This window comes from Pygocentrus nattereri, chromosome 22, assembly GCF_015220715.1.
Source record: "Pygocentrus nattereri isolate fPygNat1 chromosome 22, fPygNat1.pri, whole genome shotgun sequence".
Lineage (NCBI taxonomy): Eukaryota > Metazoa > Chordata > Actinopteri > Characiformes > Serrasalmidae > Pygocentrus > Pygocentrus nattereri.
The window spans coordinates 9,892,897-9,912,374 of record NC_051232.1 but is presented as its reverse complement, the minus strand read 5'-3'; the positions used below and the strand labels follow the sequence as shown (position 1 = coordinate 9,912,374).

Sequence of the window (19,478 nt, the reverse complement as noted above, 5' to 3'; positions counted from 1 at the left end):
AGCACTTCCAACATACAAAACCATTTAAAAATAAGGCTAAAATATCTAAACTTAAGGCTAAAATATACAAAGTGCGGATTTAAGGGAAAAAAAAAAAAGGCCGTAAACTATATATACTAAAACAGTCGATAGACAATAGACAGGTGAGGTAGCAGTTGTAGTTGCACATTCCTTGGACAGTTTATAGCGTTATATAATATTGCACACCGAAGAATTATTGCACAGAAAGAATACAGATTGAACTCGAGAGAACAAATGAATAATAAATAGAACAGAGGTGGAGTGGAACACTGGAACAGTGTAAAGTGTCCTATGAAATTAGCGCCAGTAAAGAGCAGTAGTGGTGTTTAGTCAGTTCTACTGAGCACAGTGAACCTTGTCAGTGTGCGTGTTTGGAAGTGTTCAGTTCCCGCACGGCTCTGGGGTAAAAACTGTTTTTGAGTCCATTTGTCTGGGATGGGATGGACCTAAAGCATTTACTAGAGGGCAGCAGGTCGAACAGATGATGTCCCGGGTGAAATGTGTCCTTCAGGATGTTGGCAGCTGTGTTTATGACCCCCTCCTCTCTGCCACTGAGCAGCTGCTGTACCACGTTGAGATGCAGTATGTCAGCACACTCTCAATGGTGGAGCGGTAGTAGGACACCAGCAGCTTCTCCTGAAGGTTGTTTTTCCTGAGGATTCTCAGGAAGTAGAGCCTCTGCTGCGCCTTCTTGACCGCTGCCATGGTGTTGGCGGTCCAGGAAAGATCCTCAGAAATGTGTGTGCTCAGGAATCCGAAGGAATGGACTCTTTCAACACAGTCCCCATTAATGTTCAGGGGTGTGGGGACTGCTCCTTTCTGCCGGAAGCCTATCATGAGTTCTTTTGTTTTTGAGGAGTTCAGGGTGAGGTTATTTCCTGAACACCACTCAGCCAGTCCCTGGACTTCATCCCTGTAGGTGGTCTCATCTCCTCCGGAGAAACAATCAAAGAAGGTTACATTCTTGGGAAGAAAGTTCTTGACAAGTTCTCATGAGATAACAAACTCACAAGAATACAAGGAGGGAGACACATGCAGGAGTTTGAGAGAGTTTGCAACTTTGAGTCCAGCTGGTCCAGCATTAAGCTACAATTTAGTAGCACATAACTTCAGATTATTACACACAGAAAAAAGTTTTTTTACAGTAAAAATGACAAAACAGAATCTGCTATGAGCTCTTTGTGCTGAGGTTTTTGGTTTATTTGCTAGAATAAAGCCAAATTTCATCAGTTCATTCATCAGAACTGTGAAAATAATGTTTCTGGGTGAACTGCAATTAAAAGACTCGATTTCTATTAAATTAATATAACTGTAGGGTAATCCACAGTCTGAGTAAAAGCAGGAGAAAGGGAGAGAGAAAAGGTGCTACAGCCGTCATTACTGAGCTGAGTAGATGATCTAGAGGAGAGCCAGGCTGAGGAGGAAGATGGAGAGGCTTTGAATAATTTAATAAATATATTAACATCATTCACTTCATTTGTTAACGTAAGAGTTTCTCCAAAGTCAACCTCCAAGAGTCCATCCTCATTGTGTGTGTCTCAGGTGAGTGTCTTCATCAGTTTGATGAAGTGTTGAATCTGCTTTTTAGTTGTTGTTTGGTGCCCCCTTGTGGTTCATTGCGATGTGGCAATCAAATTTAGCCTGTTTTAAAAGTTAAGTGATACTTTTTTAATCCCACAGCCGGGGAAATTCCACCTCCGCATTTAACCCATCCGCGAAGTGAAGCACCACATACACACTAGTGAACACACACACTAGGGGGCAGTTAGCACACTTGCCTGGAGCAATGGACAGCCCTATCCACGGCGCCCGGGGAGCAATTGGGGGTTAGGTGTCTTGCTCAAGGACACCTCAGTTGTGGACTGTCGGTGCTGGGGATCGAACCAGCAACCTTCCAGTCACAGGGCCAGTTCCCTAACCTCCGGTTCTTGAGAAGATTATAAAACCAAGCTACTGATCATGGTCATGCATTCTGTACTGTTATTGCTCACTGACTGATACATTGGAATTGCATAAACTGGAGCTGATATCTGATCCTCTGTCAGGAACAGTAGAAGTAGTATGTGGAGTATGTGTCTCAGAGTGTGTTTGATGAAATAAAGTGTGGACAATTTACATTTGCATTTATGGCATTTGGCTGACGCTCTTATCCAGAGCGACTTACAATTAGATCATTTTTTACACAGGAAGGCGAAGGTGGTGTTAGGAATCTTGCCCAAGGACTCTTATTGGTATAGTGTAGGGTACTTGCCCTGCTGGGGGATTGAACCCCAGTCTACAGCGTAGAAGGCAAAGGCGTTAACCACTACACTAACCAACCTCACAATTTAAGTGAATTAAACTCACATTGATCGCAAAATGATGCATAGATGTAAACAGGGTTTGTGTGTTTTTGCTGAAAGGTTGTTTTTGTTAAAATGAGCCTCTGAAACCAACCACACTAAAAATATGCTCTGCTTCTCTGAAGCTTTATGCATCTGAAGGTCTCCATGTAATAATCACACAGGAATATGGTAATCACTGCGCAACTGATGCAGAGAAACGCCACCAACACAAAATATCAATACATTTTAACATTATTAGTAAAAATTGACAACAAATGATGACAAACATCTTCATGATTTATTGCTATTTCTATTAGATAATCTATCAGCTCTATGAAATGTATTAGACAATTGAAGCTCTTACACAGCTACAGGTTTAACATTTCAAATGGAATTCATGCAATTCAGTAAATGTAACAGTAAAATGTAAAAAAAAAAAAAAAAAAGCAGATGTATGAGACAAATATTTAAAAGACTAGATTATAAACAGTCCTACACTGACTTTGTTCAGCCTCCAGGGGGCAATCAAACTTTCTAAACACACATCTGATGTCCGATCACTTTATCATAAACAGTCAGGAAACAAACATTGAAGAGAAAATTACACAGAAGCGTCAACAACTAAATACAATATCATATTTTTCATGGTTTTAAAGAAATCTGCAGGAATAGAAGTTTCTGCTTTTCGTGACTGGATAAAAGCCCAAACACATTCAGTGATGCTGAGGTCTTTAACCTCGGGATTGACGGTCAGCGCTAACCCTTCGTAATCCCTCTTTACTACTAAGGACAATTACTGTTATCTCTTTATTTAGCTGAGGGAATTTAAATATACACATCTATTTGCTCTGAGCACCAGCCATGTTTACATGCAGCCTGATAATCCGTTAATAATCTGACTAATAGCTCAATCAGAATAGAATACGTCCATGGAATAGACAAATCCGATTGAGGCCAATCGGAATACAGTTTCTATCTGATTGAACGAGGTGGTTAATCCTCTAAATAATCTGTTAAATATTAGAATAATATCCATGTAAACGCCTGAATCCGATTACACTCCAATCGGACCATGTAAGAACGTGCGACGCCGCACATGCACAGAATAGCGAAAGGGTTAGGGTTAACCTTGCTAGTAAAAGGTTGGACCCCTTTTACCTTCAGAACTGCCTTAATTCTTCATGGAATACTTTCAATGTAAGAATGTGAAGAATGTTGGAAACGTTCCTCAGAGATTCTGGTTGGTTATTTGAGTTCCTGTTGCCTTTCTATCATCTGGAACTAGTCTGCCTGTTCTCCTCTGACCTCTCACATCAACAAGGCATTTTCGTCCACACAACAGACCGCTCACTGGATATTTCCTCTTTTTCGGACCGTTCTCTGTAAACCCTAGAGATGGTTTTAAAATTTAGGTATTAAAATTTATTTGCATTAAGTATTATTTGCTTGACAAAAGAAATTAAACATCTACGGCTGTTTTCAATAATATCAGGTTATTTCCTTGCATTTATTAGCTGATATATGTATGCTTAATTGTGTTAGTGGTGCTCACTGAGCCTGCAGTGAACTGTTTGGCTAAAATCAAATAAGCTCAGCTTTTATAAGCTCACTTTGTGGAATACCTCCCAGGACACACTGAACTGTCAGAAACAGATATTTTACAGCTATTTGAAGGATCTTGTTTAAAACATGTCATTATCTTTAAAGTAACACCATTACACAATTCACATCTGCTTCAAGGTGTTTGTCTGACTCTCCCTGTCCTGTTTCTGTTCTACCATGAAAAAATAATGCACAGATCAAATGTAATTTAAAAAGTGGCAGTTATGAATTAAATACAACCCCAATCCCAAAAAAGTTGGGATGCTGTGTAAAATGTCAATCATAAACATAGAACTCATATCAGATGTTGAAAGTGAGACATTTTACCATTTCATGAAAAATATGAACTCTTAGAACTTGATGGCAGCAACGCATCTCAAAAAAGTTGGGACAGGGACATGTGCACCATTGTGTAGTAAACATCTGGGAAGTGAGGAGACCAATTGCTGGTGTCTCGGGAGAGGAATGCTGTCCCATTCTTATCTGATGTAGGATTCCAGCTGCTCAACAGTCCTGGGTCTTCTTTGCTGGATTTTTCTTTTCATGATGCACCAAATGTTTTCTATTGGTGAAAGGTCTGGACTGCAGGCAGGCCAGTTCAACACCCACACTCTTCTTCTGTGAAGCCATGCTGTTGTAATGGATGCAGAATGTGGTTAAGCATTGTCTTGCTGAAATATGCAAGGCCTTCGAGAGAGAGAAAGAGACGAGGTCTGGATGGGAGTATGCTGTTCTAAAATATATATCTCTATATACTGGTCATCATTGATGGTGCCTTTCCAGATGTGTAAGCTGCCCATGGCACTAATGCAACCCTATACCATCACAGCTGCAGGCTTTTGAATTGTGTGCTGACAGCAAGCTGGATGGTCCCTCTCCTCTTGAGTCTGCAGGACACAGCGTCTTCGTTTTCCAAAAAGAATTTCAGATTTTGGTTCATCTGACCACAAAACAGTTTTCCATTTGGCCTCAGTCCATTTCCAATGAGCTTTGGCCAGAGAAGATGGCAGTGTTTCTGGATCATGTTGACATATGGTGTCTTCTTTGTGTGGTACAGCTTTAACTTGCATTTGTGGATTGCACAACGAGCTGTGTTCACAGACAGTGACTTCTGGAAGTCCATGCAGTGACTTCCAGTACAGAATCAAAAATGCTCCTTTTGTTCCCAGTCATATGAGTTCCACTTACTTTTCCAGCCTGTTGCTGCCCCTTCCCAACTGCCACGAAGTTCTAAACAACAATATTTTTCATGAAATGGTAAAATATCTGATATGCGTTCTGTGTTCTATTCTGAATGAAATATGGGTCTATGAGATTTGCAGATCATAGCATTGCGTCCCAACTTTTTTGGAATTGGGGTTGTACAAATATGCTGTTATTCACTCACATGTGGGTGACCAAGCAGATACAAATTCCTGTGCAGATCCAAAAAAACTGCTGATATTCCTTGTATTTGCTGAAATTCGTTCTAAAACCCTCTCAGTTAAAAATACTTTTCTTACAAATCCCAACAAACCGGTCATTACAGGGATAGTCAGCCCAGTTCTTTACAGGGTCCGACCCTTCGCCAAATACAACACAGTCCTCATCTCCTGCATTACTGTTGGGTTCACTGGGTCTCCAGAACCTGAAAGACAGAATCAGAGAATCCATTGTGTTTATCAGAGCAGTGAGGAGTGACAGCCATTAACTACACCATCAACAGAGTTCAGCTCAGTGGTCTCTTACGTGGTGGTCAGTGATGAGCCGTCCACCCATTTCCAGACCCCCTCTGTCTCACTGTCGGTCAGACCAATCCAAGCTCTCTGTCCTCGTCTCAATACTTCAACAAAGTTCTGTTTACAACCAGAGGAACATTCTCAGTAACAGAGAAGAAAAGTAATTGCACACACATTTGTGCTTGTGTGGTCTGACAAACTATCACACCTCTCTCTCTCTCTCTCTCTCTCTCTCTCTCTCTCTCTCTCTCTCTCTCTCTCTCTCTCTCTCTCTCTCTCTCTCTCTCTCTCTCTCTCTCTCTCTCTCACCTGTTCTTCTCTGTTGTTTATGATCACCAGGTCTGCTCCTCTCTGTCTGCAGTCCTGTCTGCTCTCACTCCAGCTCTTCCCTCCAGTAGAGATGAAGTAAACACTGGTCATGAAAAATGTCCAGCCCTGCTGTGCTGCCTTCTCTATGAATTGAACACAAGCACAGAGATTCATTTTGCATCATAATGTTCCCTCATTGTGTTAAGAACAACTTGAAATGTAATATGATGTTCTGCATCAGATGCCACGCATATGATGAGATTAGCACTTCAGAATGTGGGATAATCACAAGTAAATAGAGCTTAAGGCACTCTATGAATATTTGTCTTAATCAAAGTTAAATGCTTTCAAAACTTTTCAAAATAATTTGATGTAATCAAATTTTCACAAAGGTAAACACATCAGCTGATCTGAGTCTGATTGTACAGTGGTATAACCCTCCACCGCTGACAGTGATGAACATAACTCCACGAAATTTCCACGTAAAATACTATCAAAAGTCCAAAGACCCCCTTTCGTTCATGCAATTTCTACTAAAGTACAACATGTCATTAAAAAAAACAGGAAACACATTTACCATCAACGATTCCAACTCCAGGTATAATTTCTGAGTTTAATATTTATCTACCGTCGGGTGGTCGTTAGGTTTATCACGGTGTTTAAACATGATGATGTACTTTCATAATAATGATGGTGTCAGGAGTTACTTTGACACACCAACATTCACTTGACTGTGCTCTCACAGACATGAGTCTTATACCTACACTTGTGTCAACAGAGCACCAGTTAGTTGAAATCTAACCTGGTGACCAGATGTCCCCGTTTTCCAGGGACACTTCCTGGTTTTTGTGGCCTGTACCCACCTGGAGCTGTCCCTGGAAATGTCTGTTTTTAACTGTAAAGTAAAAACGCTCAGGGAAGTCCTAAGAAGGACCCGGCGGCAGATCAGACATGCAGATGTTTTGCCGTTTGCTTGTTTTGGGCAACAGAGGGGGCTGGTTGCTGCTGTCTACTAATCACTATAGTTATCAACGCTCAAAGCTGTTGTAAAATACAGGTTCACAGCAACTGATCTCTGATTTACTGCGCCACAGCACTAAAAAACCTTCTGCTAATCATGGAAAAATCTTTCACAGTAAAGCTGCTTGCATGGACCACCAAGTGTACTGTCGAAGAAGAACCTGTTTTTTGTTACATTGATGAGCTGACAACTTGCTAGAACGAGGCTGGTCAGCTACAAGTTACCAGATGGCTAACAGCCTAAACAGCTCTATCATTAACACATATGACAGGCTTGAATTAAAGTACTTATGGTTCACCGTAAAACTAAATATAAAACACTAAAGAATGTCACTTTAATGTCTTACATGCTTCAAATGTCAGTGCTTCAATCAGAAGTACCGACAATCCCAGGCTGAATCTCACATAGCTTTGTACTCCCTAAACAGAGCACTATAGAAGTTTTGACATTCTAGCTTTTACAGCCAAATAGTGCCGTATTTGTGGAGTATTAATGTGGCTGAATCCCAAATGACTAGCTTTTAACAATATTATGCAGTGTTGCACTGCAGGATATCTGCAGGATATAGGCTATCTGAGTTGTATAGGCATATAATTTACCTGTATGTAGGCTACTATGCGATCTATAAGTAGCACAATTATTAAAACTGCATCTCTTTTTCAGCCATTTATATATGACATATGACATTTGGTAGGCTGCATATAACACTACAGCGTGTATTGCTTGCTTAGAATTTCAGTTTGCTTAAGTTATTTCAAAAGTTACAGTTAACTGTCTTAAACTTTAGAGAAGATTTGCTCACCCAGATTAGAGAATTTCTGAAGACAGTCTTTCTGATTCTGAAGCTGATGGGTCACAGAGGCGTAACTGGTCTGTAGCTGGTCTCTCTCTGCAGTCAGGTTGGTGTAACTGGTCTGTAGCTGGTCTCTCTCTGCAGTCAGGTTGGTGTAACTGGTCTGTAGCTGGTCTCTCTCTGCAGTTAGGTTGGTGTAACTGGTCTGTAACTGTGTAACTGTGTCTCTTTGTGCAGTGAACTTGACCCACAGCACTAAGATACCAGTCAGCAGGAGAACACACAGCAGCCCCAGACAGACTACAGCCAGTCTGTAGAATCCTGAAAACAGTACCAGTGAGTGGAGACAATGTACACACATAATGTCTTGTGACTTTTTACTTATGAATATGAATAAAACGTCTACAACCCCAATTCCAATGAAGTTGGGACGTTGTGTAAAACATAAATAAAAACAGAATGCGATGATATGCAAATACACTACAAAGACAAGATATTTAATATTCAAATGGATAAACTGTTTTTTGCAAATATTCACTCATTTTGAATTTGATGCCTGTAACACATTCCAAAGAAGTTGGGGTTGTATAATTATACAAAATTTCACCACTTTAGATCAATCAGGCATTTTCCCAAGTAATGAATGGTTTATTTTTTGGACATGACTGGCTTGAAGTTTTAAAAATGAAATAAAATGATGTAATACAGCCATGGCTTCAGTTTGCAAGTCATATACTTCTGTTTTTAAAGCCTCAGATTGCCATCAGTTATCAGCTGAATGTCTCCCTCTCGTGGCTGCTGACAGCTACTTCCATTCCCGCAGATTTCTTTTGCTGTGTGTGTCTGTACATGTATGATCAAACCATGACTGCGTGGTGAGTATTCAGCTCTCTGTGTTGATAATGTTTTGATAATTTCTGTTTGCTGTAAGCCTCAGATATACAGTATTTTAAAGGAGAAATCTGCCAAATGTCTGTGTAAAACTATCACTAAGATGTAAACAGTGGTTCACAGTAGTTTGGTCTGATATGCTCTGTTCTAGAGAAACTTAATGAGTACAACTTGTTCACAGAGGTAGTGATAGGAACCAGATGCCCCTCAAAGCTACCTTAAAAAAAAAACAATGACATTGCAAGAACATGCTGCCTGATGCCTGAGCTGTTGTATTAAGATAGTTTTGAAATGTTCTTGGGTGATAAAATGATAATGATCAATATTGCAATATAACTTTTCCTCCATAGAATGATAAATGTTTGATTGATGTTCGATATAAAACACCATTCTCACACTTCCACCTTCTAGCGAAAGCCCTGGAGGTGTTTTCTGCTGCAAGGAAAGAGACACTACTCTGCTGTCGCCAGGAGACTTTCGAGTTTTTCGACAAGATTAGAGATGGAGGCGGTGACGAGTGAACCGAGTCTTTAGTAATGTCTGAAACGCAGAGTTATACATTCCCTGTTTGAGTGGAGTGACCAGCGATCTGTTCCCCTGTGACTGAGTGGAAGTGACGAGATCAGTGGCATAACTGCACTGTCCTACAGTGAAGTCACCTCTATCCATACATCCTAACAAGCTTTAGCAGCGTTAAATCACATGTGCTCTGAGCTGGTACAGCACTCAGAAAGTCATATTTTAGTGTTATTGCATTCCCAAGCAACAAAAGTGAAAGAAAGAAGTGAGTTCATGTGAGTAACAGCCCTGATTTAAACGGAAGTAAACTGAGGAAGGCTGTGGGGTATTGGAGAGCGGGGGAGCGCTATCTTTCCAGGCTAGCTGAAGCAGCGCTCCGTGACTCACGCAACACGGTGATGATACTGTAGATCAAACACGAAACAAAAGCACTGATTTCAGTTTAAACATACCTAAAAGGAGCACTCTGTTTGTCTGGTGTTACGATAGAATAGAGAAATTCAGTCGTCTGCTAGCTGGTCTGAATACTGTGATATGCTCTGACATGGATGTGGTAGGACTGACGGCAGTAAGGCGGTGTGATCCATCATTGTCCTACCAAACTGGCTAATGCTTGCTGTTCGTGCTAAGTTGATGTTGTTGAGAAACTAAGCAGTTTAGCACTGTTGGTGGCCACTTGTTTTGCATTGGCAATGGGGTAGCTGAGCACTCGTCACCAATCTTTTCTTTCTTAAATTATGACCATTACAAAAATTACGGACGTGCTTTTCCAGCTGATAAGAACAGCTCACCGGAAACTTCCTCCCACTCTCCCGTGACAGATTTGTGAAATGTTCCACTGCTTGGTGAGTGTTTGTCATGTTCTGACCATAAAGGCAATTTACCACCCAGGAGCAAAAATCAGCCTTCAAACTCAATAATGATTTGACATTGATCACGATATGTATCGATTTAGTTCATCGTGATAACATTTTTGCCCATATCGCCCAGCTCTACCTGAAACGTATAGTTTTTAATATGTCCATGGTGGAGAGCTACATAAGATAAGATAAGATAATCCTTTATTAGTCCCACAGCGGGGAAATTCACAATGCAGGACATAGTGGGGCAAAACAGGCCCCAAAGAAAACTTCCTTTATTTCACATTCCCCACTATTTTACCATCGTCATCATTACATGTAAAAACTGGTTGTGTGTTGAATGAAATGGCTTTGTTTTGTAGACATCGTGACTCGTGGTTGAGCACACACTTGCCAGAGCAGTGGGCAGCCCTATCCACGGCGCCAGGGACCAGTTGGGGGTTAGGTGTCTTGTTCAAGGGTACCTCAGTCATGGGCTGTCGGCCCTGGGGATCGAACCGGCAACCTTCCAGTCACAGGGCCAGATCCCTAACCTCCAGCCCACGACTGCCCCAAATTAAGTTCCATTCCTACAAACCATTTCACATCAAATTACACTGAATGACTTTTTTACATCTCAGTAGTTGAATTGTGCAGAGGAAATTTGTGGAATCCCCCTTTAATGTTTCCAATTTACTTGTTTCAGTGTTTTTGATAGAGATGCTGTTCATGTAAACTGTCCTCTTTTGAGTCTTTTCGTGTGTCTTGGCTTCCAAATGTATTTACTGCACTGGCTGCTTGTGATTGAGTTTGTTTCAGGGCAAAGTTTTGAAGTGGTCAAGAGAACAAAAGGCATTGCATTGGATTGCTGTGTGATACAGTACAATGCAAGATAAACCTGCTAGTTACAATGTTGTGAGATATTAATCAATATTAACTACATTTCAGATCACAGATCGCTTCTTTCGGTTACTGATTAAACTTGCATTATATAAACTTACCTCTGTGCTGAGGATCCGCTGTATGTGAGTGAGAGGTTTTGTCGCCTTCCTCAGCATTTTTAATGTGAATGTCCTCCGCAGTTTCTGTACCAGAGTTCCTTTTGTTGCTGGTCTTATTTGTTACTATGTTGTCCTCATTGGCATAAATGTCTTCATATGACTGTCCACTACTGTCTGAATTTCTTCTGTTGTCTTCAGTAAATCCTGAATTTGCATAAATATCCTCCATCATTTCCATTCTGCTCTGACTGACGTTAACTTTAATAACTCAGAGAACTCAGTGACTAAAAGTGACTCTGCTTTTCCTGCATGTCAGCTTAATGCTGCCTGTGACAGGAAGTAACAGCAGAGTTTCTGTGCTGTATTAGTAAATAGCCTGGTCTATATTAAGGAGATTGTGGTGGATAATGACACTGGCCACAGATGTGACACCTGTGGATGGCCTTTGAGATGTGAGTCACATGGTACATCTGCAGAAGCAAGTTTTACAGGACGTGAACCATATTTGACCCTGTTCTGGTGTGACTCCTCACAGTCTTTCTGGGGTGTTCTGCTCTACTGTGGTTAAGATGGTTCGGTATTAGATGGCTCAGAGCGGTTGTGGATCTACTTACATTTGTGCAGGTTTCTGTATCAGATTGAGGACATCAGAGAATTAGCAAGGCCCTTGTGGGTTGATTGTTGATGAAGTTGAACATTTTAGAAGGTTAAAATATCTTCAGAGTCGTGGGCCACCAAGAGTTGTTACGGTCATCCCTGTCTTAGGTGGTTATGAGATGCTAAGCTATGCACCTATGGTCATTCTCATGTACTTTGTTATTTGTTATTTTTCACACACCTCAAAACTGGAGCTGGTGGAACATTGTTGCAGTAGCCATAAAATGCAATTTCCTGTTGTTTTGGCTCCCTCCGTTAAACTGAGCCTTTTTTCAATAACATTGATGGAATATATTTTGATGGAAATGTGTGTGATTTTCACAATGAAAGCAAATAATAAATATTGTTTAAACACAGTTGTTTGATTATGGCGGTTCCTTTTGCTCTGTAGGCATGTTTGATAAGCTAAGTGACAGGATTTCATGGTCATGGTGACACCATGGAGGTCAGTGATCTTCATGATCACTAACCTCCATCACATCTGCCCCTTCAGTCCCGTCAGTGTTCTTCAGCTCCTTTCTCCCCCTCTCTTCCTCTGTTTAGTAATACATTAATGTAATTTAATTGACCTCAGATTTATAAGAACTGAAGGAAATTATGAGAAAATCAATCAGTTTTTTGTTTTGTTTTATAATAGAAATTAGGGATTTACTGATCTGATACTCAGTATTAGTTTCAGTTCAGTACTGGCCTAAATCACTTGGTCAAAAATTAGTATAACCCTAGTATATGTAGGATAAGTAGGATAAGTATAATCCTACATAGACACACACACACACACACACACCTCCATTCCTACAAACCATTTCACATCAAATTACTCTGAATGACTTTTTTACATCTCAGTAGTTGAATTGTGCAGAGGAAATTTGTGGAATCCCCCTTTAATGTTTCCAATTTACTTGTTTCAGTGTTTTTGATAGAGATGCTGTTCATGTAAACTGTCCTCTTTTGAGTCTTTTCGTGTGTCTTGGCTTCCAAAAGTATTTACTGCACTGGCTGCTTGTGATTGAGTTTGTTTCAGGGCAAAGTTTTGAAGTGGTCAAGAGAACAAAAGGCATTGCATTGGATTGCTGTGTGATACAGTACAATAGAAGATAAAACTGCTAGTTACAATGTTGTGAGATATTAATCAATATTAACTACATTTCAGATCACAGATCGCTTCTTTTGGTTACTGATTAAACTTGCATTATATAAACTTACCTCTGTGCTGAGGATCTGCTGTATGTGAGTGAGAGGTTTTGTCGCCTTCCTCAGCATTTTTAATGTGAATGTCCTCCGCAGTTTCTGTACCAGAGTTCCTTTTGTTGCTGGTGTTATTTGTTACTATGTTGTCCTCATAGGCATTAATGTCTTCATATGAGTGTCCACTGCTGTCTGAATTTCTTCTGTTGTCTGCAGTAAATCCTGAATTTGCATAAATATCCTCCATCATTTCCATTCTGCTCTGACTGATGTTAACTTTAATAACTCTGAAAACTCAAAGTGAGTATGTATGTGCTGCTTGTCAGCTTAATTCTGCTGCTGGCAGGAAGTCATTTGCATAGTTTCTGTGTTGAAATGTGCCAGTGAACACCCTGGACTAAATGAAGGAGATTGTGTTAGATAGAGACGCTGTCCATATATGTGAAACTGTGATGACCGTAATGTGTGAGTCACATGGTTCATCTGGTCTGAGGAGTTTCTATGTCGTCCTCATTGGCATTAATGTCTTCATATGAGTGTCCACTGCTGTCTGAATTTCTTCTGTTGTCTGCAGTAATTCCTGAATTTGCATAAATATCCTCCATCATTTCCATTCTGCTCTGACTGACGTTAACTTTAATAACTCAGAGAACTCAGTGACTAAAAGTGACTCTGCTTTTGCTGCATGTCAGCTTAATGCTGCCTGTGACAAGAAGTAACAGCAGAATTTCTGTGCTGTATTAGTAAATAGCCTGGTCTATATTAAGGAGATTATCCACCACAATGACGCTGGCCACAGATGTGACACCTGTGGATGGCCTTTGAGATGTGAGTCACATGGTACATCTGCAGAAGCAAGTTTTACAGGACGTGAACCATATTTGACCCTGTTCTGGTGTGACTCCTCACAGTCTTTCTGGGGTGTTCTGCTCTACTGTGGTTAAGGTGGTTCGGTATTAGATGGCTCAGAGCGGTTGTGGATCTACTTACATTTGTGCAGGTTTCTGTATCAGATTGAGGACATCAGAGAATTAGCAAGGCCCTTGTCTGTTGATTAAAGTTGATGAAGATGAAGTTGAACATTTTAGAAGGTTAAAATATCTTCAGAGTCGTGGGCCACCAAGAGTTGTTACGGTCATCCCTGTCTTAGGTGGTTATGAGATGCTAAGCTATGCACCTATGGTCATTCTCATGTACTTTGTTATTTGTTATTTTTCACACACCTCAAAACTGGAGCTGGTGGAACATTGTTGCAGTAGCCATAAAATGCAATTTCCTGTTGTTTTGGCTCCCTCCGTTAAACTGAGCCTTTTTTCAATAACATTGATGGAATATATTTTGATGGAAATGTGTGTCATTTTCACAATGAGAGCAAATAATAAATATTGTTTAAACACAGTTGTTTGATTATGGCGGTTCCTTTTGCTCTGTAGGCATGTTTGATAAGCTAGGTGACAGGATTTCATGGTCATGGTGACACCATGGAGGTCAGTGATCTTCATGATCACTAACCTCCATCACATCTGCCCCTTCAGTCCTGTCAGTGTCCTTCAGCTCCTTTCTCCCCCTCTCTTCCTCTGTTTAGTAATACTTTAATTTAATTGACCTCAGATTTATAAGAACTGAAGGAAATAATGAGAAAATTAATCTGTTTTTTGTTTGTTTGTTTGTTTTATAATAGAAATCAGGGGTTTACTGAATTGATACTCAGTATTAGTTTCAGTTCAGTACTGGCCTAAATCACTTGGTCAAAAATTAGTATAACCCTAGTATATGTAGGATAAGTAGGATAAGTATAATCCTACATAGACGCACAAACACACACAGGAACAATTTAGCATGTCCAAGTAGCCTAACCACGTGTGTGTGTTTGTGTGTCTGCCCTGTGATACACTGGTGACCTGTCCATGGTGTTTCCTGCGTCCTGCCCAGTGACCGCTGAGAGAGGCTCCAGCTCTCCCATATATATATAAATATATTTCTTTGTTAATAATAAGCTAAACTTTCACTGTGAGACTCTGTGTTTAGCTTTTGATGTTGTGCTGTTTTTTATGTTAAACTAAACTCTCGCTATGAGAATCTGTGGCATTAGATGCTGTTCTTCTGCTTTTTTCATACTAAGTTAAGTTAAGTGATACTATTTTTTTTTTTTTTTTTTTGATCCCACAACCGGGGAAATTCCACCTACGCATTTAACCCATCCATGAAGTGAAACACCACATACACACTAGTGAACACACACACTAGGGGGCAGTGAGCACACTTGCCCGGAGCTGTGGGCAGCCCTGTCCACGGCGCCCGAGGAGCAGTTGGGGGTTAGGTGTCTTGCTCAAGGACACCTCAGTCATGGACTGTCGGCCCTGGGGATCAAACCAGCAACCTTCTGTGGCTGAAATGTGGCTTTTCAAAATGATTTTTATTGTATGAATCCACACAAACGTTATGAGGCATTTTGTCACTTATTCAAGTGGCTTCATCAGTTTATATGGAGTGTTTCAGACTCTGCATCGTCCTTTATGACATTACTTCTTTATGACATCATTTAGAACTATCAGAAAACTGAGCGTCTCTTTCCGAGTATGAGATTCTCTTCAACAGGTGACGGTAAGTAAGTCTCTTCCTCCTGATTTCCTGCAGTGATATGAAATTATTTCACTAAATAGGACTGTATTATGCACAATTAGCTAAATATTTTATCTTTAAACGGATTGTAACGACATTCAATTGGTTGCCGAGAGCTGTGTTTGTGTTTGCTAGTTAAATTTTAGTCAGGCTTTATTTCGTTTTTTTTTCCACGTGTTGTTTTAAATATTATGAACACCAAATTTAATTTGACTTAATTGGTATTTTTTATTTTAATATTTAAATTTCTAATTTTAAGGAAATGACTGAACAGTGTAGGAAAAACTAACTAAAACAGAGACTGAGAACAAAACTGTTTACAGAAGAGTTTAGCTCCTGTTTATTTATTTATTATTTACTTTGTATGTAATGTATCTGTGCCAGGCATGGATTGTCCATAACAAACACCAAGTTCGAACACAAGTGTCATGGCACATGACACAAGTGTCATGTGGCCTTCCATTTGTTCATTAGCACCACCTTGTGGTGAATCATTGTAAAATGATTTAACTGCAACTGCTTTCTTATTGGTTTGTTCAGACCCTGTGATTCTAAGGGTAAAGGCTAACCAGGAAGCCTGCAGTAGTCAGTAATCTCTCCATGCGGTTAGACAGAGAGCATCTCCTCCTTTGTCCTTCTTGTTGTGCCTTGGAAAGCTTTTGCTTGTAAGTTAATTGTTATTTCATAGTTTGTGTAATAAGTAGATAAACATGTTGTAGATATGACATTTGGAGCAAAATTAACAGTTGTTAGTGTGGCAAAATGCTAAGACAAGCTAAATATAGATCATTAGGCTAAATGGACGCTTTCTGTAAGCATTGAAGCATCAGCACGCCTCATACGCCCAGGTGGCATTTGCGATACATGATGTCCAAGAAAACGCCTAAGAGTACAGAGTTTCCAGATCAAAGTCAAGCATTGGAGACAAGATCCATAGCTTCCGTTACAAGTAGATCAAAAGGCTCTTCAGCTAGCATAGCTGCAGCTAAGGCTCAAGCTAAGTTGGAGGCAGCCCAAGCCAGGAGTGTGTATGTCCAAAAGGAATCTGAAGTAATGATCGAAATGGCTCAATTAAAGGTCACAGAGGCTTGTATGGAAGCGACTATGGAAGCAAATGACAAAACCCCATATGAAAGGCTGAATGTTGATGAAACACTGCACCCTCAGAAGTCAGCACCTACGATCAAACCATCTCCCATTACATCTACACCACAGACCATATTCAACAAAGATGCTAATATGAGTGAGATTGCTAGGTATTTGGCAGGCCGTGAGCTACTTAACTCTGGACTCACCAAATTCAATGACCGTCTGGAGAACTACTGGGCATGGAAGTCATCATTCATGAATGCCATAGATGGATTACACCTATCAGCCGGTGAGCAGTTAGACCTCCTGTCAAAATGGTTAGGAGAACAGTCTGCACACCAAGTGAGGAATTCGAGCCGTGCATGTAGGCAACCCTAGTGTAGGACTCAAAAAGAGTTGGGAGCGATTGGAAGACTGCTACGGCTCTCCAGAGGTTATTGAACAGAGTCTTTTTGATAGAATCGATCACTTCCCAAAGATCAGCAACAAAGACCCTGTAAAACAGAGAGCTTGGAGATCTACTACAGGAGGTGGAATCTGCTAAATATGAAGGCTACTTACCAGGGCTTAGCTATCTCCATACTGCCCGTGGTGTGGCTCCCATTGTAGAAAAATTGCCCTACAATCTTCAAGAAAAGTGGATGACTCTATAGAGGATCCCACTATAAAGCTATAAATCATGTTGCCTTTCCCCCATTCACATTCTTCTGTGAATTCATCTGCAGGGAGGCACGGACACGCAATGATCCAAGTTTTGTCCTTTCAGCAGGAACCCAAACCTCATTGAAATTGGAGCCAGCCAAGCGATCAGCAAAAAGTGAGGTCTATGCCCATAAGACAGAAGTCTCCTTAGATGACACAAATCAAGTGAGTGGCTCAAGCACCAATATGGATTTTGACAGGAATTGTCCCCTTCATAAAAAACCTCATCCCCTGACAAGATGTAGAGGGTTCAGGAGCAAGCCATTAGAAGAGTGCAGGGCATTCTTGAAAGAAAACCACATTTGCTTCAGATGTTGTGCTACAGTCACCCATCTAGCCAGAAACTGCAAGGCCGCCATCAAGTGTAAGGAATGCGGCAGCGATACTCACATCTCAGCCCTGCATCCAGGACCACCTCCCTTCAGTAACCCTTCTACGGAGCATAGCGGGGAGGGAGAAACTGAATTGCTCCAGTCTGCAATCACTTCAAAACATACCGGAGTCTGCGGAGATGGTAGAAATGCAAGATCCTGCTCAAAGATCTGTCCAGCCAAGGTTTATCCAGAGGGTTATCTAAATAAGGCGCTTAAGCTCTATGTGATCTTGGATGATCAGAGCAATGGTTCACTTGCCAAAACAGAGTTCTTCGACCTGATGGCTGTTAAAGGTGTGAACTCGGCATACACCCTACACACTTGTGCTGGCACTACAGAAACCACCGGGAGAAGAGCCACAGGTTTCATTCTAAAGTCCTTAGATGGAAAAACTAAGCTGGAATTGCCAACTCTGATTGAATGCAACAAAATGCCGAATGACAGGACTGAAATACCGACGCCTGATGCAGCACAGCAGCATGCTCACCTAAGGCCCATTGCTCATAATATTCTTCCACTCGATCCAGAAGCCAAGATTCTTCTACTCCTCGGTCGTGACATTCTTCGGGTTCATAAGGTGCAAGAAAAACGGAATGGACCCGATAACGCACCCTATGCTCAGAGACTTGACCTGGGTTGGGTCATAGATGTTTGTCTAGGGCCAGTGCACAACCCGCAGCTGTGAGTTCTTATCACACTCACATTCTTGATAGTGGACGTCCTACTCTTTTTTCCTCCATGTCCCAATCCACTTTGCATTAAAGAGAAGTTTGGTGACAATACACTACCTGGCGTTTCTCTAGCCTGTGACACCCTTTTCCTTGATGACTACACCATAGGAAACACCATCTTCAACAGGTCAGACAATGATGACAAAGTTGGGCTATCTATTGAGGATAGACTCTTTCTGAACATCATGGACAGAGAGATGTTCATGGATGATAGTAACAGCTGGGTGACACCACTGCCTTTCAAGACACCACGCCAGCGGCTCCCCAATAACAGAGATCAGGCTATAATTCGCTTAAACTCTCTCTTATGCATGTTGGAGAAGAGGCCTGAGATGAAGACTCATTTCTTTGCCTTCATGAAAAAGATCTTTGATTGCGACCATGCTGAGGTAGCCCCTCCGCTGTTAACAGGCCAAGAGTGTTGGTATTTGCCTATTTTTGGGGTTTACCATCCGCAGAAACCAGGTCAGATCAGAGTCGTCTTTGACTCCAGCGCACGAAAACAAAACATCTCTCTGAATGACATTCTTTTAACTGGACCACACCTCAACAATAGTCTGCTTAGGGTTCTAATACGTTTCCGTCGGGAACTAGTGGCCGTCACTGCGGACATCGAGCAGATGTTCCACAGTTTCATTGTGAGAGAGGAAGACCGAGATTTCCTTCGCTTTCTCTGGTTCAGGGACAACGACAGCAGGAAGGAGATCATAGCGTACCGAATGAGGGTACACGTCGTTGGAAATAGCCCGTCTCCTGCTGTGGCTCTGCAGCTAAACATGGTTAAAAGGAGTATGGATCAGATGTCAGGCACTCTGTGGAGAGAGAATTTTACATTGATGATTGGGTACTGTCAATGCCCACAGCTGCTAAAGCTATTGATGTGTTGGCAAGAACGTAAAAGATGCTAGCCAACTCAAATCTGAAGCTTCACAAGTTTGCATCTAACAGTGAAGAAGTAATAGAAGCATTCCCTACAGAAGATTGTGCAAAAGGACTCCAGGATCTTCACATGGGAGTTGATTCGGTTACCATCCAACACAACCTTGGACTTAGTTGGAACCTGAAGAAAGACATCTT

At 41.1% G+C, this 19,478-nt stretch overlaps 1 protein-coding gene across 1 annotated transcript; it reads right to left on the bottom strand.

The window, feature by feature from the left end:
* Window positions 1-4,594: 4,594 nt before the first annotated feature.
* Window positions 4,595-11,333, bottom strand: LOC108411555 (C-type lectin domain family 4 member M-like). The gene is made up of 5 exons (XM_017683184.2): window positions 11,039-11,333; window positions 7,798-8,109; window positions 5,975-6,117; window positions 5,676-5,782; window positions 4,595-5,574 (listed from the first exon to the last, which is right to left on the bottom strand). The coding sequence occupies exons 1-5, from the start codon at window positions 11,274-11,276 to the stop codon at window positions 5,427-5,429; spliced, it is 948 nt and encodes a 315-aa protein (XP_017538673.1). The 5' UTR covers window positions 11,277-11,333; the 3' UTR covers window positions 4,595-5,426.
* Between the last annotated feature and the right edge of the window lie 8,145 nt (window positions 11,334-19,478).

Excerpts from the sequence above, each read along its gene's own strand:
- LOC108411555 (XM_017683184.2), bottom strand. The coding sequence starts at position 11,276 with ATGGAAATGATGGAGGATATTTATGCAAATTCAGGATTTACTGAAGAC. Across the intron at positions 5,783-5,974 it reads TAAACAACAGAGAAGAACAG|AACTTTGTTGAAGTATTGAG; the intron begins GTGAGAGAGAGA and ends GGTTGTAAACAG. Across the intron at positions 5,575-5,675 it reads GGCTCATCACTGACCACCAC|GTTCTGGAGACCCAGTGAAC; the intron begins GTAAGAGACCAC and ends TCTGTCTTTCAG.